General features: G+C 34.0%; 2 protein-coding genes across 2 annotated transcripts in view; one reads left to right on the plus strand and one right to left on the minus strand.

The window, feature by feature from the left end:
- The first annotated feature begins 826 nt into the window (after window positions 1-826).
- LOC128551100 (uncharacterized) lies at window positions 827-20,041 on the plus strand. The gene is made up of 2 exons (XM_053531485.1): window positions 827-1,082; window positions 17,261-20,041. The coding sequence occupies exons 1-2, from the start codon at window positions 827-829 to the stop codon at window positions 18,475-18,477; spliced, it is 1,473 nt and encodes a 490-aa protein (XP_053387460.1). The 3' UTR covers window positions 18,478-20,041.
- The window catches only part of LOC123542762 (loricrin-like), a 105,216-nt gene continuing 90,097 nt past the window's right edge, over window positions 7,353-22,471 (minus strand). The window contains exon 6 of the mRNA XM_053531486.1: window positions 7,353-7,388. The gene's annotated coding sequence lies outside the window, so the exon portion shown is untranslated. The remainder of the gene's footprint in view (window positions 7,389-22,471) is intronic.

Here is a 22,471-nt window from a genome sequence, read left to right on the forward strand (position 1 = left end):
AATGCTCCGAACCAGGAAAACTGCACTAAGTTTTGACCTTTGACCTCTAAGTATGACCTTGATCTTTAAGCTAACGATCTGGTTCTAGCAGGCGACACTACGTGTCACTGAGGCAAACACATGTGCCAAGTTATTTAAGAATCCCTCGATAAGTTATAGCCCGGACAAACTCGGACGGACGCACTCACGAACGCACGCACGCATATACACCGAACCGCCATTGTAACAGCAATGTCAAGCTTACCACCAGTGAATTTGACAAAAAGTCAGTGATGATGTTAACATTACACAGTACAGTAAAATGTGACACAGGTCAATACACAGTACATATCTTTTCAATATACTGTAGATATACATCGTTGGCTTCATTTATGACCAATTTCTCCGTAATTTGAACATTTGCAAGGCCAAAAATGGGCACATGTTTTCTTTGTATGTAATTTAATAATTCATACGGTTAGAATTTTCATCACAAGGCAATAAGTGACGATATCTGGGGCCAGCATTTTTCAAATGATAAAGTTATTATTTCATCAGGAATTTTAGCATTTTTCTTTTAACGTTTGTGAGAGCATATACACAATAGCTGGTTACTAAAAATAATATCCCTTTTTTTATTGTAGTGATATAGAGTAGTTAATTCGATTTTTATTTACCTTGTTGATAAAAGTCAATCACGTTTTCGGAAAATAGTTTATTACAAAATAGCAATACCCGGTAGACGTGTCCTCACCGTAATACTGATAACACAAAATTCACGGATAAATATAGGCTATATATGCACGTAGACCCAAGGTCATATTCGTTTATCACGTTGTCAGCCAAAATGGATGGATATTATTTTCATGATCTAGCTTTATCTTATGGACATGTTTTACCTTTTCTAGCATTTCTAGCAATTATTATTATTATTATTATTATTTTACTATTGATTGCCTTTGCATTTATTTCAATTTTACTTCCTTTTGCTGTACTTTTTAACATTGGAAGAGACAATGAAGCTATCATAATTGTACTAGATATATACAAAGGAATGTGGAATGGTTTCAAAGTCATATGGAAATGCTTAGCTTTTAATATTGGTATGTATGTTTTTATTTATATTATTTACAAGTTTCGTCTGGTAATTATTGGCTGCAATTCGAGCCCTCTATATTAGGTCACCTGAGGACAAAGTGCTTGGGGTGAGCTAGATCTATTGTGAGCGCTCTTCGTCCGGCGTCCGTCTGTTCGTCGTACGTCCGAGTCCACATTTGCATACTTAAATGGCTATGGGAACAATGGGTAACTGTACATTTTCTTTGATGTCATTTATTCCGTTAGGCTTTTATGTGGATATTTTTTTCTTTTCCGTGGCTTAAAGAACAATAGAGAGAACAAAAAGGGTAGCCACATACATATATGGAACGCCCTAGCTGTCTTCTGATGTTGATATAGCACTTTATGCTGTACATATATCGGTATATGAAATGCCTCTACCCATATATACAGTGTTTATACATGTATATAAAGAGCTTAACACTGATCAGGCGGTGCTTTCATCTGTATTTGCGGTGAATTTAACTGTGTATATGGTTGTTTCAGCTGTATATGTGTTGCTTTTAATAGTATATGCTGTGATTCCATCTGCATGTGTGGTCTTTATAACTTTATATGCAGTTCTTTGTACTGTATATGTGGTGCATTCAATTGTATATGTGGTGCTGTCAACTCCATATGCTGTGCTTATAACTTTGTATCGGAACTACTTTATGTGCAGTGTTTCAACTTTCATCTGTATATTAGGTACGCATTTCTTTTATGCGTTTACATGCGATGGTTTTAACTTTATATTGGGCGCATTGTATTGTATATGCGGTGCTTTCAACTGTTTATACGGTTCGTTTAATTTATATGCTGTACTTTTATATTTATATCCGGTGCTTTCAACTTTATATGCGGTGCAAATAACAATATGTGCAAACTACATTACGAGATCGGAATATTACGAAAGTTAACAAATATTGTCGAAAACATCCGACATAGGATATTATACCCTGGTACTCGCTCGTGAAATAATGCACGAAGGAAAACCTTGGGTATTCTGTCATCTAAAAGCTGAACAGTCGATTTATGATATAATTGTGTCGTTGCGAGTAAATGTATTAAAACGACACCGTTACTATCTTTTTAAAGATAAGATATGATATTAAAATGTTTGACACATCAAATTACGCCAAATAATATCTTATAATCAGCTTGAATTGTGCGGATCTCTTAACTCATAGGCAAAACACACTGACATACACATTTTATTTCACCATTTTATTGGTCATAGTTTATATACGACTGATAAGAGTTACATTAAGATCTACACTGCATAAATTTTTCTATTTGCCTAAATATTACCAATATTGTGATTTTCCCATAGACTTTCATTGTGAAAGCTGGTAAGGTTAATATTTTATACATTATATATATAATATATATTTCATATATACCTATGCTAATCCCAACAAAAACAACAATAACAAAAAAAAAAGAATCTCAAAATACAAAAGTGAAAATACTAAAAGCGATTTCAATTTGTGTAGGTTAAGAGAAATGCGTTCATGAAAGACATGTTTGTGATGTGTGTAAAGTGCAACACGAAGATGTTTTACGTTATTGCTATATGTGTGAACAGTATATATGTTGCGAATGCTACACAATTCACCAAAGATTCAATTCATGCAGAAATCACAAAACGTCTAGAGGAAAATGTGTACGGCTGGATGAAGTTCCGTTGTCGAGACAGAATTTAGTTGAGGATAGTTTGAAATGTATTAGGAACACACGCCTAGGATACCCTTCTAGAGCCTCTATTATCAAAGATGCAAGGACACTTAGATATTGTGCTATTAAAATTAGAAGTTTCTATAAGTTCTTGCGGGGCTCTTTAGTACATAGAAATTGTGTCGAAACTCGAGCGTTTATCATCAACCAGGAAGGTGGAAAGCCTATTTATATTATTGAGGAAGTTATTGATATACCACTTTTTACAGCTGATGATGTACATATCGTTCCAGTTTTCAACGCAGACTCAGGATTTTTGTTTATTATCTATTCAACAAATGTCATTTATTTTATCAAAGCGTATGTTCCATATCTCGAAATTTTTTTGAATGTTTCAAAAATAATTTCATGTAACTATGCAGATATAACATATCATTTAAGAGCCTGTTCTACACCTTTCAAAACGATTACGATAGAAAATGTTCACCAAGATGTTCTTTGCACTGAATTCATGAATAAGATAGCGGTTTTAGGTCTGGAAAACAATACAAAGTTTGGATTAGCACCAGTCTGGTCCATGAATTACTTTTCGCATGAAGGAAAGTTTTTACACAAGTGTTATTTGAAAAATTCAAACGAAGGTATTATTTTGCAGTCACCTGTACAGATGCGTGCCACATTCAATAACACAATTGTCATTTGCGATTCCGTGCAAACAGACAAATATGTTAATGAATTCGATATGGAGGGCAATTTGGTGTTAAAAGTGAATTTGAAAGAAGAATTATCGGGAACAATTACAGGTGTCACGTCTGATGATGAGAACAACATTTATGTTTCCAGCGAACACGAAGTAGTCCAAATATCAGAAAATGGCCAGAAAGTCAGACAAATGTTGACAATCGCAGAACGTATAAAGTATGACTGTATCTTAGATATCTGCTTTTCGGCAAAAACCCATAAGATTCATGTGGCTATGAGGAAATATTATGATGATACAATTACAGTAGTAGCTTTCAGATTCGTAGCTTACTAAATAGCAGTGGCATTGCTTATAATGTCAATTTGCTTATACAAACAATGCCGACGAAGCAAGAGTGACTTATCATAGTTTAAAAAAGTTCTTCAAATAGGGTATTTTTCATAACTTTTAGCTATTGACTGAAAAGTAAAATCTTTCTGTTAATTTTGAACGACATTGTGATATAATTTAAGTTTTGATTATTTGCCGTTAATTATATGAATGCATATCGGCTAAACCAAATATGAGTTTACAAAGATAGCAGTAAAAACATTTTGTTTTTTTTAAAGAAAGATATACTTTGTAACTTGACAATGAGTGAATGTTAACTATATACATGATATTTTATTGTATTCCTTTCTGTATTTTCTTATTGTGGATAGATACTTTGAAACTAGCATGGAGAAGTTAAAGAATTATTAATTTATATATTAATTAGAATTAATGAATTAATTAATTTAAGAACAGAACAGAACAGAACTTTATTGAAGAAGCACAGATTACAAATTAACATTTTGCAATAACATGTGCACAAAACATATATACAAGAAATTCACAAGTGGGTATTGGTATTGGTGATAAATACATTTTATGTTTGTGGGGAAAGTGGTTAATCTTTTTCTTTAAAATTTGCTTGATCTAAATTTATTATATTGCAGAAATACATAAAACGGACGACAAGAGTGCTAGTAGTTTGTGTACACGGGCAGGGGCAGTAATCGCCGATTGTCACAGCCACTTATGTTTGTTTGTTTTTCTTAATAAAAACAACATTAACAACTACAAAAACATATAACAATGGATTATACATAGATAGATACTGTAACTATAAATTTAAACTTATGAACGGATATAGACGAGTACTGTTACAGTACCTTTAAAATGGACTTAGGTGAATACTGTATCTTTAAATTTTAAAATTGTGAACGAACATTGATGACTACTATATCTATAAAACGGACATAGATGAATACTTAATCTAAAAAATTAAAGTTGTGAACAGGCGTAGATGAATAGTCTGCAAATATAGCATTAAACTTGTTAACGGACATACTTGAATACTGAAGCTATAAATTAACACGTGAACGGACATAGATGAGTACTGTATCTATAAACCGAACAAAGATGAATTCTGAAATTAAAAACATTAAAGCTGTACTGTAACTCTAAATTTATAACTGTGAACGGGCATAGATTAATACTATAACTGTTAATTTTAAACTTGTGAACGGACCTAGATGAATACTGTAAGTATAAAACGAATATAGATGAATACTGAAACAAAGAAAAAAAAAAAGTTGTGAACGGATATAGATCAATACTGTAACTATATATTTAAACTTATGAACAGATCTAGATGAATACTGTAATAAGAAAGACATAGATAAATACTGAAGAAAAAAGTTGTGAACGGACATACTAGTAGTTGAATACTGTAATTATAAATTTAAACTTATGAACAGACATAGATAAATACTGTAACTATAAAACATGCATAAATTAATACTTCAGTTTGAAAAAAAATATATATAAAGTAAATTAGTGAACGGGCATATTAAATGAATACTGTCACAATAAATTTAAACTTGTGGACGGTTAAAGGCATTCATGATAAACCGAGCGTATTTAGCAATTAGGGAATATATGGTTGCCTGTACGGAAATGCATAATTGTGAGTCTAAAGGAATTCGGTAGTAAAGTAAAATATTCCTCAAAGGATATGCTATCTTTAAAACAACTATATATTTTTCCCTTATTTGAAGTTTCAAGTTTCGAAGTGAGAATTTCCAGTTGAGTCAAGGATTTGTTTAATGAAAGCAGCCCATTTAAAGGTATGAGTTGACGGTATCATATGTAGATAGCAATTATAGGAACATTAAGTATTTTTGGACAGAATTAACTTGTTCCAGAAGTTGACCATTCGGGATTTAATGATTATATCGATATATGTTTTAAGGTTTTATTTGTATCGCACATCATGTTGTTGAATAAAAGCTTTAAATTGAAACAAACACAACAGACAAACATTGGTATTTCCTTTTGGTATATCCAATAGATGTTTCTATAGTTTGTTTAATATTTTGTAAATCTTTTTTTAACGCTAAATAGGCATTTTTATTGGATATACCGCTCAGCTTTAAATAATAACCGCGAAATTTAGCTTTACATAGATCTTAGTTGTTCAGTGTGTCACACAGACATTTTAAATACATTAAAGTCCAGTCATTATAAAATGCATATAATTCTAGGCCGGCCTCCTTGGACTAGTGGTGTATATCACTGACTTCAAATCACTTTACCCAATCTCGCTCAAGGGCGCTGAACGTTGAATTCTTAAAATGAGGAGGCCACCTGACTTGTAAACGGAATGTCGGCGGTTCTACCCATGTGCCCGTAGATGACGAAAGGGTTTTCTTCACCAATCAACAGCAGGGGCACATGGGGTCTTTCTCCACCACCAAAAGCTGGATAGATGCCACATAATTGTGTCAGTGTGTCATTAAACCAAAACAAAAAGCGAATAAAAAGCAAATAATCTAGTTATGAAAAGGAATTATTTTCCAATGGCGTTAAGGTTCCAGTGGACCGATATTTAAATTGCATAACTTGGCATCAAATGTCATAGATTAAAAGTTAACAGAAAGCAATCTGATATTTGATACAAGTCCATAGATCATTAATTATCATATATGTATTGAACAATAGACAATATGTCCTTTTTATTTGAAATTACATAATTTATTAAGACAAATATAGTCTCACTAAATGCGCTGCACTGATGTTACACAGAAAATAAACTCGTATTTGAAACAAGTCCATGGATCATTTTATCTTTATATTTTTGTTTAAACAAAGAAGATGTGATTACTTCTTTGTATTTTTGTTTTGTGTCTAGCAATAGTCAAATTTGTCTATTATGTTTGAATTAAATAATTCAATCAGAAAAATACGAAGGGTGTTCGAAAAGTATCCGGAAAAGTTTAATAACTTATTTATTTATATGTTTATTTTAATAGAATGAAAATTCTAGAAGTGATACTTTGATATAATTTGTACATAATCCAAATGACAAAATGATACAAACTGCACTCTTGCAAAATCCACATTCACTATATGGTAACGTTGGGTAACATTGGGCGGGCCAAAGTACTCTTGACAGGAATATGGCATCTGAAAAGCCTGTCTGACACCTCTAAAATTTACATCTTTTCGAAATATTCGCCTTGCATGATACACATTTCTTTCACCTAAATGCGCTGCACTCGGATTTCAGACAGAAAACGAACTCATATTTGATACAACTCCATGGATTATCATATCTTTATATTTTTGTTTTGTGTTAAACAATATCATATTTAAAATACGTAATTAATTCAAATAGTGGCATGAAATGTCATGAATTGAAATGTGTACAGAAAACGAACTCATACTTGATATCAGTCCATGGATTATTTTATCTTTATATTTTTGTATTAACAAAAAAGAAGTAAATTTTAAACACAACGACGCTGGCAGCCCAAAGCCGGACGACAACATCTCATTGGTTCGGGACAGTGACGTGCTATGTAACATTCATGGCGTCCAGTTCGTATACATCTAACGGGACAAGAGCCTGAAAACAAAATATGTTATTTATCCTTTGTTAACCAGTATAAAAGTCTAAAATAAAAAAAAAGAAACTTACCTTAGCTGCGTCATTCTTTTGTTATAGATTCATAAAATATAATAGGGTTATTAGAATAGTAGCTCAATCTGGGATGCTGTATTCGGCTGGAGTGGATTTTGCTAGATCGGATCTCACGAGGCGTGCAGACGCCGAGTGTGATCCGATCTTGCAAAATCCACGAGAGCCAAATATAAAATCCTAGATCTAGCTACTGTTATAATGACCCTTTTATGATATACATTCAAATTTTTGTTTGTTGTTCTGTTATTGAACGAAATTTTCAATGTTTATGTGCGCTATTTATAGAACAGTGTCAGGTGGTACATATTAATGGAAGTAGTCCGGTTACATACAATACAAAAGGTACAATACGGAATTTTTTCTTCCTGTTCATATTTACTTTTGAAATACATGCCGATTTTTTTACAGAATTTAAATAGGTATATTATACAATTCGTTATTACTACAGTAACGTATATCCGAGATAATGTATTCGGCTCGAGCGGTGTTTGTCAGTCTTCGCGCATGCGTCTTGTAAAATCCGGTCTAGTCTAATCCGTGTTTGAATACGTCCCAGATCAAGTTATCGTTAAACTTACCACTTTATATAAGTCTACCTAATTCTACCAAACTATGACGTGAAACTCCTTTCAGACTATTTATTTGCTTGGTTATGAATACATGTGTAATGATAGTAGCCTAGACTATGTTTTTTTGCTTGGTTAGGAAAACATATGTAATACATATGTGATGATAGTAGTCATATGTGATGATAGTAGTACAGGCAAAATACGTACTCGGATTTACAGATAGCACAATACGGATTTTAATGTCTGTCAATTCGTAATACAGACTATTTATAGGTAATTAAATACGTACTCGGGTTTCCACATAGCACAATACGGATTTTAATGTCTGTCAATTCGTAATACAGACTATTTATAGGTAATTAATACGAAAAATGATTTATTCCGCTGCACAATATACAAGAACAATCTGTTGATTACATAGCAAAACTTTCTGCACTTCCAATGTCTACATGAAGAAAATTATTGATATTTTTTTCTGTTTTATTTACATAGAATCATATAAAAGTTCCTTGAAAGAGCTTGTTTCTGTTTGAATAAACCAATTGACCATAAGTTTGAATATCATCATCTGAACATGTGTAATTTCTTAACATTTTAAAGTTTGACAGACATCATTGCTAATTACATATTGCACATGCTTGCAATATCCTTTGTATACAATAAAAAAGAAAAAAGACATGCGTAATGGGGGAAAGAAGCAATGCGCATGCGTATATGGCATGCAGGTTTTTGAACTAGATTACACTAAATTTTCTATACTAAAGGAAGTTTCTACCTGCTAAAATCTAGCACCCCTGCCGAAGGGTCTTCTTGGACCTAGCATTCTCCTTCTAGCTAAAGCTCTTCTCCTCATGGCGATTCTTCGTTCGAGCAACTCCATGGGAGTCAATCTCCTCGTCATTCCTGGAAATCTCGGCATTCCCGGCCCTCCTGGACCCCCGGGGCCAGACCGTCTCGGTCCCCCCGGCATGCCTCCTGGGCGAGTGGGACAGCACACACCTTCGCTGCTTCTTACTGGCACACAGGCCTGTCCAGGACCACAGGAGCCGCGTGAAAAAACATCTCTCGGTACTCGGAAGTCCGTCAGGGCAAACACCGTCACGTCTGCTCATCCCAGACACTACACCTGTCGGTCCTCTTGGAAAATCGGACATCCCCGGTCTTCCAGTACTTCCGGGCATAAATCGTCCCGACCCATCTGTCCTCCCTGGTAACCCTGGTGTACCGGACAAGCCTCTTGGACAACATCCACCTCTCCCACCACTTATCTCAAAGCAACGGTGATCATTAGGACAGGGATCGCTCGAAGAACAATACCGCAAGGGAGATAACCCATTAGGACATAATACACGACCTTCACCTTCAATACCACTACTACTTCTAGTCATTCCAAAATCCGTACCCAATGGACTGGACCCTGGACCCATTCGATCTCCAGAAAATCTGTCGGAAACACGACTATCTTGAAGCCGAGAGCCAGTGCCCATTGATGTACCCATTGATGTACCCCCATTGATGTACCCATTGACCCGCCGCTACCAGCTATTCGAGCTGCCTCGAACTCATTCCGCATTGGACTACTTCTTTCTAGAAAAAAAAAAGACACACACAAAATTACGCTCCAGTAATAATTTTCCTCTAATGAATACTGGAGTGACGCTAAAAATGCCATACATAAACGGAAGCATGCGTGTATGAACATTTTATTAAGACGTCAAAGTAACGGAGTTTAGACATGCACTAGAAATTGTATTGAAAAGAACTATTCATTCAGATCATTACGTGTGGCGAACTGTTTGATAAATTCACTTTTAAGTAGGCAAGTGGAAGTCTTAAAATCTTAACTCTTCGCCTATAAATTGTTGTAAACCAGAATCCTTCCGTTACAGTCAAACGTCTGCTAAAGAGGTTGCGATTTTCACTTTCCACGTTTGCTTATTCACGTATGAATAGTAAATTAATTGATATACCAAACACTTTCATCCATTTGCTTGAGTATATAACAATAAATTATTAAATATGTATTGAAAAATATGCATGAGTTCTACAGCGGAAATATTGCGCGACTTTAGGAGCGCAATATTATTGCGCGAAAGAACAAGTGCATATTTCTCGATGCAAATCTAATAATCTTTTTATTACATATGCATCTGTACTTATCATTGTTACATAAATGATAAATATGTGTTCTTAACCCCAGTAAAATTTAAAATATTGACGTTAAAAAACTAGTAAACGCGACGACATACACGAAACTGATGTAATAAATGACGTCACACACCCGTCATAAAATTTGAACGTCAATATAGAAAAATATCGTTTAAATTAAAAATGATTCACTAAATATTTTGTTTCTACATTTTCAAGACGCACAATCAAACTCTGTACATAGAGCGCCTACTTCACCTGATTTACATTCGGAACATTTTCACGCGTTCCGGGCTTTATCATGTTTAACATAGGATGTGAACCGTCCAAATACGGAAAAAATACAGGTTCTTTTGTACGCATGTGCGTCCAATACCATAATACATTGTACGGTCACGTGTTGATAATAAACGTTCAGGATTGGATAAATAAAATAGATACAGAATAAATACAGATATATGTTTGAGTTTCTCATTTTAAACAACTCAATAACAATTGTGATATAAATTGTAATGTTTTCCAATTGGACACCCCAGTCGCTTCTATTGAAATAAAAATTGAAATTATCCAGTTCCATCAAACAATGTTTCGTCAGACTTTCGACTGTAGTTAAGCTATTTTAACAGTTTTTGTAGTAAAATGTCACTCGCGTCAATAAAGGGATTATTGTAACAAAACATGTCACAAGTACTAATTACTTTTCTATAAATCAATCACAAATTTTCTCAAACTGACCGGATTGAAACTTGATGTTTGAGCCTTACCACATCCGGGTACGGTGACCTGAGGGCAACAGTCTCATGCCCATCCTTCCTCCTAAGCTCTGGCACCGGTGGCATTGTGGGCATCCAGTTGAATTCCCAGGCACACTCTGCATGAAGGACCGTCCGTCCTCTGTCATCCTCGGGTCTTCGCAAGGTGTAAGTATTCTTAATTAAAAAACATAATAAATCACAAACAGTGATTTGTCGTTGAATAAAATCACTGTCTGGAGTTCAGATGCCACGGCATTATAATACGAGGGTGCAGTTCGAGTGATATAAAAATACGCTTCTGAACGACAAACAATGATTTTATGCAGGAGCAAGTCACTGTTTTGAAATATATGATTTCGACATTATTAATTGCATACTTGATAACATTCATCAAGCATTTGACTATTTTGAGAGGGCGCCACCTTCACCTTCACCTTTGACGCCATGACGTAATAATTGTGAGGTACAAACTGTGAAATGTTGCATAAAATACAATTTCAAGTCTTCTTTATTCAACATCATACTTGTTACATATAATTGATATATTATTTCATTAAGGAAGTGGACCCGTAATCACAATCGGCATATTCCGTATTCAGTTTCCACATTTTCCGGTTTTTACGATAGGTCATATTCGCTTGAGCTAATCTATGTCTCAAGAATGCCGAATTGCCTTACGAGAAATCGCATGGAAATTGCCTAAGTTCATTACGGATCTACTGCATTAAAAGTACACTGATCAGACAAAATGACCTCAAGATGCATGAAATAACATAATATGATGATTGCAAATAATTCTTATAACTGTATTTATATATAATTATGAAGATTAAAGCTGTACAACAAACAGGGACTGACCTAAGTGGTATCCATTTCTATTGAATATCACATCTTATACTAATTACAGTGGAAACAATAACAAGGTTGGCATAAAGGCTGGAGATACTCGTAAGAGAAACAGATGTGTAGACTGACTGAACTGTAAGTAAAGGCAAGCAAAACTTGGAAACTCAAGGCAATCAACACTCTAGATTAGAAGGAATAAGGATTTAGTGCGGGAATGTCCTTTCAGAAACACTTACAGCTCTACAAAATGCATGTTACGAAAATTAACTACTGTTTGCAAAACTTTCTATCCAGCTTCTAAATAACTTGAATTATATAAACATGATAGAAATTTCAGACATTTAAATTCCAATAGGTGTTTGTCTATCGATTTCACTTCTTAAAAGATATTTCATACCAATAAGAAACTTCCCACTGAACGATTCCTGCATTATTAAAAATGCGATTGGCATATATGCTCCGGTCGGAAAAGATTTCCGTCTGATCGGAAGGAATTTGATTCCGATCCGGGTGACCTGTTTTAGAGGAGAATATTTTAAAACTTCTTATAAAAAATAGCCTACATTTTTAATTAAACTTCTAAAACTACACTATATAACATTTCACATTGTTAGAGGTACGGAAAGCTTGTATTGCGACCTCAGTGACCGAGTGGTTAAGGTCGCCGGCTTCAAATCGCTTGCCCCTCATCACTCTGGGTTCAAGATCTTTCTTAGGTGTAGAATTCTTTCATGTTAGCAAGTCATCTAGCTGGCTTGCGCATGGGCCCGCTTCCAACCCATGACACGATGTGTTCCTCCAACATCAGAAGCTGAAAAATTGCCATATGACCTCTTATTGTGTCGGTTTGATGTTAAACCCAACAACGACAACAACAAACCCGCCAGTGTCAGAAAACTTTTTTCTAAATTCAACCAAATACAAATATTACCATTCTGAAACGGCGTTTAACAGATTACCTTTCCTCTTTTGTCTTTTGAAATATATTTTGGAACGAAACCTATGACCCTAGCGAAAACAAAACCAGCTGTAGTCTTACATCTTAACGTAAAACCGACTTCAAATTTGAAATTAATGAAGTACGAATCGATGTATTTTGTTTTCTAACTAAGAAAACGAGACTTTTCAATTTACTCATGTAAGAACGTGATTCCGGTGATTGGTTTCATATTGATAGGTTAAGGAAAGTTTCTTGATAAATTGCGAATTTCGTGACGCTAAGAGAAGAAAGAGCACCCCACTATTTCGTTGTATAGTAAACATGTTTGTTATGAACTTCATTGTTATCTATCTAAGTATGATATTTGTATTCATTAAAATTAATCAATATTTTATCGAAGTCCACGGACAGTTTGCGTTTGAATTTGTCAGGCCTTTCACTCGATTTTAAATCAGGTGACGTCAGCGTACTGATAACACAAAATTCACAGATAAATATAAATGTAAATGTTTTGCAATATGCACGTAGACCCAAGGTCATATTCGTGTATCAAGCCGTCAGCCAAAATGAACGAAGGTTTAGTTCTTCTTTTACCAGTTTATATTATTTTGCTATTGATTGTCTTTGCATTTTATCCATTTTTACTTCCTTTTCCTGTACTTTTTAACATTGGGAGAAACAATGAAACTATCATAATTGTACTAAATATATAAATCCGCATATAGTTAAAAGTACATTCTAACATGGCTTGATTTGATTTCCAGTTAAACAAAGAAGAAAATCAAGCTCTGTATATTCTGCGATAAACAACGGTTGACGCGCGGACCGGTAAGACAGCATTATGACGTCAATTATGACGTCAAATTGCCGCATGACGTCCGATACATTACTCCTCGCGTAAATGAAGTCCAGTATAATATTTATTAAAATATATCAATGAGCATGTCAGAATGAAAACAATCAAGGCCTTCTTGTGATTTATCGTCTAATTTACCACGGTTCATCGTTCAGATGCTTCACTATTTAACCACTCAGGCTAACGCCCTCGTGGTTCAGTTCTTACGCATCTAAACTCTGAACCGTGGTAAAGTAAATCAGACGATAAACAGCGCCTTTATTATTTGCTAAGTATACATAGTTAAATGCACAGCATATACAGATAAAGGCGACGCATATAAAGTTAAAAGCACCACATAAACTGTTGAAACGATAACATACAAAGTTAAATATACAGCATAATGAGATAAAAGCATTCCATATACATCTGACAGGAGCGTATATAAAGTTAAAAACACCGCACATACTGATGAAAGCACTCAATATACAGTTTTAAGAGCATTATATACATGTATAAGCAATGCATATACAGGTAGAGGCACTTCATATACTGATATATGCACAGCATAAATGGCTGTATTAACATCAGAAAACAGCTATGGATTTCCATATAAATACACATATCATATGGCATATATAGGAACTTCCGTCCATCCGTCCACACTTTATTTTATACAACATCTCCTCCTAAATCACCAGGCCAAGTTTGATGAAACTTCACAAGGATGTTCCTTTTTGTCGCTTTATGTGAATGCTTTCGTCCAATTACCGTATCAACCTTTATGTCAACGCTTTCGTCCGGTTACCGTATCAGCCTATAAAACCAATGTTAAATCTAACCGTAACCTCTAACAGTATATTGTATCTGCCGAAGAGGATCCCAAGTTTTACATAGACTTAATATACAGGAAAAAACATTCAAAATATTCTTGCCTGAAACTGCAAGGCATAGGCTTCTTGATCTACTGACCTACTTTCTTGTTTTTTTTTTAAAGACCTACCTTTTCACCCACAAAAGCTTGATGAAAATCATTCTTATAATACAGGTAAAATACAGCTATACTTCCAATTTTCAGGGGAACAGTTTAGGAACTTCCTGAAAAAATGTGTTTTCACAACTTCATCTGCAAACTTATTCAGTCAATTTCTTTTTAGTATAGTTTCAAAAATATAGATGAGTAACTATATCTTACATTGTAGAAACAAAATGTGATTGAAATTTAACTAAATACACTGATTTCATTACATATTGCTACTAATTCAATACAATATTAAGACATCTAACACATTCCCTTGGCCTAATATATGTCACTGTCAATTTGTAACTAAATACTTATATATCTCACTTTTTTCATGCGGGTCATGTATAATTACCATCATGGAAATACAAAAGAATACAGTTATTTTTTGGTGCCTTGAAATTTGGATGACATGTACAGTTTTGCACACCGATCTTTACACTGACTTTCAGTGGCATGAATATGACCTACTGACCTTCTTTCTTAATATTTTAGCATCAGTTTGCCATTTGAAACATGTAGCTCATATAACTCAGGTGAGCAATCCAGGGTCATCATGACCCTCTTGTTTATATAGTCGACTATGCCTGCTCTGTATGGTACTATGGTATTTCTCAGAGTCTGAAGAATAGGCTCCATGTTACTCAAAACATGATCATTAGGTTTGTCCTAAGACTTGATCAAAGAAGTCATATTGATACAGAACACTTCTTACAGTTGGGCTGGCTACCTGTCACAAGAAGAGTAGAACAAATAACTCTAAATCACGTTTTTAAAATACATTCAGGTTCTGCCCCTTCTTACATGAACTCAAGCCAGTTCTGTACATAGTCACAATACCAGGCTTATTAAAGGGTCATGCTCCAGCATTCCTAAAGTCAAAGAATTTGGTAAAAAGTCATTCAGCTATAATGGTTGTTCTTTGTGGAATAATTTGCCACATAATGTTAAAAATTCTGTAAACATGCAGCAGTTCAAGGTTTCAGTAAAAAATTATCTTCTACATAGCTTGTAGTTACATTTGTCTTTTCTAATTATACTGTGATTGTTTTACTGTGATACGTTTTTAAACTGCTGAACCACCATTTATTACAAAGTTGTTTTGCCTTGCTAGGACATGTCATCATTCATCCTGGACCACAATGGAAATAAGGGGTTTCACATTCCCCATTTTTGTGTCATCCTGGGTATATGAATACATGTCCTGGTACATTTTTTCTGCAGTTTTTGGTATTTTAAGTTAGTAATGTTTCTTAATTTTCTTTCAATATGTTTTATCTCCTAGTCATTGTGTATGTGATATTTGAAATTTGTTTTAATTTTGTGTTGTACCATTCCATGTGTTTTATATACTGAAATAAATCAATCAAAGACGGGCTAATGATCCTTGTCAGCAGAAGGTCATATTGTACCAGACTATAATACAACATTCTATTGCAGAAACTATGAAAGCGTCTGAATCAGTCGAAAACAAACAAACAACCTGATAAATCGTTTTTCAGGTCAACAAAATTATTTATTTACGCGATTGTCCCTTTCAATGATTACTACCTGTCCAGGTTCATTTCATAAAAGGTTATTTTTTTATCCTGGTTGTTATCCTTGGTATTGATTTTTGTAACTCATTTTCCTTCATATGCTATCACATATGTCCTCGTTTCGGTGTGTTGATACATCTAACATGTATTATTGTTTAACTCTGGTCATTGGAATATCCAACCGGTTAAATTCGGTCTACTTTAAATGATTAGTTTAAATTTCGTTTTAAGTAGCCTCTGTATTTGAAACTGACAATTAACAAATTCGATTTATGACATTTTTCTCAGTCTCAAAACACAAAAATGTAACATATACTCATAGAAATATGTCTTTTTTCCTTAAGACTCTGAATAGGGCCTCATAGTAGTTAAGGTAGATGACTCCAGACCATTTGTCCCTAGGCTTTTGGGATACGAAACCTCGCTTGGGGTGCTGAATTATTAAATTTGGTGAAGCCACCTAGCTGGCTTACGGGGTGCCGGTTGTTCTACCCAGTACTCGCTCGTGCACGAAACAATGCACGGAGGGGCACCTGGGGTATTCCTTGATCTAAAAGCTGAACAGTCGCCGTATGACATAATTGTGTCGTTGCGGCGTTAAGGTAGTTCTGCACGTTTAATAAACCGGAAGTGATGGCGTCACGTCATATAATTGGATAACGTAGAATAAAACCTACACTCGGCATACGGAATGAAAATCATTTTATAAATTTATGGCAACCCATGAGTAAATTTATCAAAACGACACCGTTACTATCTTTTTAAAGATAGGATATGATATTAAAATGTTTGACACATTAAATTACGCCAAATAATATGTTATAATCAGCTTGAATTGTGCGGATCTCTTAACTCATAGGCAAAACACACGGACATACACATTTTATTTCACCATTTTATTGATCATACTTATGTTTATATACGACTGACATGAGTTGTATTAAGATCTACACTGCAGGAAATTTGCCTAAATGTTACCAAAATTGTGATAGACTTCCATTGTGAAAACTGGTGAGGTTAATATTTTATATATTATATATTTTATATATAACTACGTTAATCCCAACAAAAACAACAATAACAAAAACAAAAACAGTCTCAAAATACAAAAGTGAAAATATTAAAGGCTGTTTCAATCTTTGTAGGTAAAGAGAAATGCATTCAGGAAAGACATGTTTGTGATGTATGTAAAGTGCAACATGAAGATGTTTTACGTTACTGCTATGTGTGTGAACAGTATATATGTTACGAATGCTACACAATTCACCAAAGATTCAATTCATGCAGAAATCACAAAACGTCTAGAGGAAAATGTGTACGGTTGGATGAAATTCCGTTGTCGAGACAGAATTTAGTTGAGGACAGTTTGAAATGTATTAGGAACACACGCTTAGGGTACCCTTCTAGAGCCTCTATTTTCAAAGATGCAAGGACACTTAGATATTGTGCTATTAAAATTAGAAGTTTCTATAAGTTCTTGCGGGGCAGTTCACTACAAAGAAAATGTGTAGAAACTCGAGCGTTTATCATCAACCAAGAAGGTGGAAAGCCTATTTATATTCTTGAGAAAGTTATTGATATACCAAATTTTACAGCTGATGATGTACATATCGTTCCAGTTTTCAACGCAGACTCAGGATTTTTGTTTATTATCTATTCAACAAATGTCATTTATTTCATCAAATCGTATGTTCCGTATCTCGCAAAATTTTTGAATTTTTCAAAAATAATTTCATGTAACTATGCAGATATAACTTATCATTTAAGAGCCTGTTCTGCACCTTTTAAAACGATTACGATAGAAAATGTTCACCAAGATGTTCTTTGCACTGAATTCAAGAATGAGATTGCGGTGTTAGGTCTGGAAAACAATAAAAAGTTTGGATTAGTCCCAGTCTGGTCCATGAATTACTTTTCACATGAAGGAAAGTTTTTACACAAATGCTATTTGAAAAATTCAAACAAAGGTATTTTTTTGCAGTCACCTGTATACATGCGTGCCACCTTCAATAACACAATTGTCATTTGCGATTCCGTGCAAACAGACAAATATGTTAATGAATTCGATATGGAAGGCAATTTGGTGTTACAAGTGAATTTGGAAGAAGAATTATCGGGAACGATTACAGGTGTCACATCTGATGATGAGAACAACATTTATGTTTCCAGCGAACTCGAAGTAGTCCAAATATCAGAAAATGGCCGGAAAGTCAGACAATTGTTGACAATCGCAGAACATCAAACGTATGACTGTATCTTAGATATCTGCTTTTCGGCAAAAAAACATAAGATTCATGTGGCTATGAGGGAAAACTATGATGATACAATTACAGTAGTAGCTTTCAGATTCATAGCTTACTAAATAACAGTGGAATAATTTACGTTTTGATTATTTGCCGTTAATTATATGAATGCATATCGGCTAAACCAAATATGAGTTTACAATGATAACAGTAGAAACATTTTGTTTTTAAAAAAAGATATATTTTGTAACGCGACAATGAGTGAATGTTAACTATGTATATGATATTTTATTGTATTCCTTTCTGTATTTTCTTAGGGTGGATAGATACTTTGAAACTAGCATGGAGAAGTTAAAGAATTAAAGAAGCTGGCAGTATTTTCAAATTGTGAAAAATAATTTTTTTTTTAAGTTATTAGGTTCGCTAACTTTCATATGAATCAACGTAGAATATATTAATTTGAATTAATGTCTTTGTTTTTAAGGTTTTATTTGTATTGCACATCATGTTGTTGAATAAAAGCTTTGAATTGAAACAAACAGAACAGACAAACATTGGTATTTCCTTTGGTATATCCGATAGATGTTTCTATAGTTTCTTTAATACTTTGTAAGTAAATCCTTTTTAACGCTAAATAGGCATTTTTTTTATTGGATATACCGCTCAGCTTTAAATAATAACCGCGAAATTTAGCATCACATAGATCTTATTTGTTCAGTGTGTCACACTAACATTTTAGATATAAAGACACTATACATTTGTTTTCTTCAAAATATATCTTACTAATATTTGGCAGTCATTTTCTAAATAAAGCGTAGATGTGATATAAACAACGCACACGTATTAAACAAGGATACATTATATCAATGTAAATCAAATGCATATAATTCTAGGCCAGCCTCCTTGGCCTAGTGGTGTATATCACTGACTTTAAATCACTTTACCAAATCTCGCTCAAGGGGTTGAACGTTGAATTCTTCATATGAGGAGGCAACCTGACTAGTTAACTAGTTAACGGAAGGTCGGTGGTTCTACCCATGTGCCCGTAGGTGACGGATAGGTTTTCTTCACCAATCAACAGAAGGGGCACATGGGGTCTTTCTCCAACACCAAAAGCTGGATAGATGCCATATAATTGTGTCAGTGTGTCATTTAAAAAAAGCGGATAAAAAGCATATAATCTAGTTATGAAAAGGAATTCTTTCCAAATGGCGTTAAGGTTCCAGTACACCGATATTTAAATTGCATAATTTGGCATCAAAGGTCATAGACTAAAAAGTTAACAGTAAACAATCTCATATTTGATACAAGTCCATAGATCATTAATTATCATATATGTATTAAACAATAGACAATATGTCTATTTTATCTGAAATTACATAATTTATTAAGACAAATATAGTCGCACTAAATGCGCTGCACTGATATTACAAAGAAAACGAACTCATATTTGAAATAAGTCCAAGGATAATTACATCTTTATAGTTTTGTTTTGTGTTAAACAATAGACAATTTGTCTATTATGTTTGAATTATATAATTCATGGATACTTATACCGTTATATTTCTGTTTTGTGTCAAACAAAATCATATTTAAAATACATAATTTATTCAGACAAATATAGTCGCATCAAATGTCATGAATTGTAAAGTTTACAGAAAATAAATTCATATGTGATGACAGTTCATGGATTATTATATCTTTATATTTTTGTTTCGTGTTTTTAAAGTAAACAAACAGGAAGTAAATTTTAAATACAACGACGCTGGCAGCCGAAAGCCGGGCGGCAACATCTCATTGGTTCGGGACAGTGACGTGCTTCGTAACATTCATGGCTGCCAGTTCTTCTACATCTAACGGAACACGAGCCTGAAAACAAAATATGTTGTTTATCCTTTGTTAACCAGTATAAAAGTCTAAAATAAAAAACTAACTTCCTTGCATGAAGAATTTAACAGCCCGAGTGAGGCTCGAACCCACATCGGTAAAGGGCAAGTGATTTGAAAACTGCGACTTTAACCTCTTGGCCACGGATGCCCCTTATCTATTTAGTATCTATTGGAAATTTTGGAACAAGTATTAGAGTAAAATACTTTGAGCCTAAGAATGTTTCTTTTGAAGGATCCTCTATATCTAGGAAATGGTTTTGATTTGTCATATCCATCCATACTTATAATAAAGTACCTTGGTCTTTGGTGTGTCAAACGATGACAGGAACGAGATATTACACCTTCGGGGTCGACGAATGTGATTAAATGTCGGTCGTGGCGTTTGTAAGCAGGCCATTTGAAAAGCCCATTTGGTAAAATAAAGCACTAATTACATCTAATGAAGGCGAAGATACGCTGTACTTGCAAATACTTCATTCTCATTAATTAATGTAAGCTAACAATAATGTTACGAAGATCAAACAACACTCCACATATCGTTTTGTTTTGTATTACTCTACTGTACTGGAAGGAAATAAAGCGTCCCTTTGTCAGTTTGGTTCCACACAGGACGCCAAAACACATCACACTGAAACTGAAAATAATATGAGCATCAAATAGAACGACATTACATAATTCAGTTTCGTATCTCATATAGGACCACATATTCTAGTATACCAGGTGCAGTTTCGCATAATCAATTCTTTCCAGAGTTTCTGCATCGGAATCTAAAGGTCACAATTTCAGAGCTTTGCACTTACCTCTCAAGGGATTCTAGTACATATCGAAGACCCTTGAGTTAAGTTTTCACATATACAGTACAACCTCTCCAGAGCGGCGGTCTCTTAAGCAAAAACCTCCTTATAACCACATCATCAAAATTTCCCTAAGCTGAAATATACTATCAAATTTACCTCTCCAGAACAAAAACCTCTACATAAGACTCAATATTTGTATCTTTCAAAGGGTGTTGACCTCACTTTTTATGTTTTTATCATTTCTTTTTACAAGAAAAAAAGAAGTTTGACTGGACGGTTAAGATCGGTTTAAAATTATGTTGATATCCAACTTATACGATAATACAGAGTAACAAAACAAAGTGTAGTAACTAAATTATGTATTTGTATGACGTATTGAACAAGACATGCGTTTTTCCCCTGCAAAAATATTACTTCTGTCCAAGTATACATGCTGTTTGTATTAACTGCAATGCATATTTTGTATAAAGTTGATGTTGTAATACATAATTCTACAAGAGTCTGATTACTGAATGCACATTATGAATATCGTATCGTTTTATCGATCAAGCATTTCTTTATTGCATGTTTATACCCTCGTGCTATAACGTTAGTTCAATATTATGGTTTGTTAGAGAACGCCAATATATATATGAAGCTATCGCCCATTCAGACATTGAAACATGTGTATATAGACTCGATACGTTCTTCAAGCTATTTGGTTTACTCGTTAGAAACTTGCATTAATATTTTAACTAATCGATTTTCTTTAAATGCTGTATTTGTAAATTTCTGTCACAAGAAATATATAATGTCAAAATCGTCAAATTATTAACCTATTGGTAAACCTGCTTAGCGAACAAGACAGTCAATAACTCCCTTTAAAGCCTGTTCAATACCGCGGTGAACAAACGTCCTTGGATATTGATATTTGATATGCCATTAAAGGAAGTATAATATGTAAAAGGGTAAAATATTCTTTTTCAAAAAGTACATTTTTACAACTTGATATTTTGTTCCAGATCAATAAATCTGAACAAAATAACCTAATGTTTGATTAAACAAGACTCAAAAATACCTTTTGAAAAACTTATAGTACTTCTCTCGTTTTGAGTAAAACTAGACATTTGACAATAATCAAAGAAAAATAGAAGAAGTGTTCTGGTCAATAATAATCTTGAAAAAAAAAAACACCCGAAAAGTTTGACTTGAAGGTTACCGAAAAAGGTCGAGACCGTAGCACCATTGGCCAATAAAACAAACATACACAGATTTGTTCCCTGGATATGATTTCAAATACATCTTTCAGACTGTAACCTTCTCTAATAAAATTTACACTATACTTGGAATTAAGCTGGAATAGTTCAAAAATGTTCATGGCGTTACTTTTAACCTAGTTCTGATAGCTTAAACGGCTAGAAGTGTAGCAAAAGACAAAACTATAAACG

The sequence above is a fragment of the Mercenaria mercenaria genome, chromosome 19, assembly GCF_021730395.1.
Source record: "Mercenaria mercenaria strain notata chromosome 19, MADL_Memer_1, whole genome shotgun sequence".
Taxonomy (NCBI): Eukaryota; Metazoa; Mollusca; class Bivalvia; order Venerida; family Veneridae; genus Mercenaria; species Mercenaria mercenaria.

Coding starts and splice junctions, on each gene's coding strand:
- LOC128551100 (XM_053531485.1), top strand. CDS start 827: ATGGATGGATATTATTTTCATGATCTAGCTTTATCTTATGGACATGTT. Junction 1,083..17,260: donor ATGCTTAGCTTTTAATATTG/GTATGTATGTTT, acceptor CAATCTTTGTAG/GTAAAGAGAAATGCATTCAG.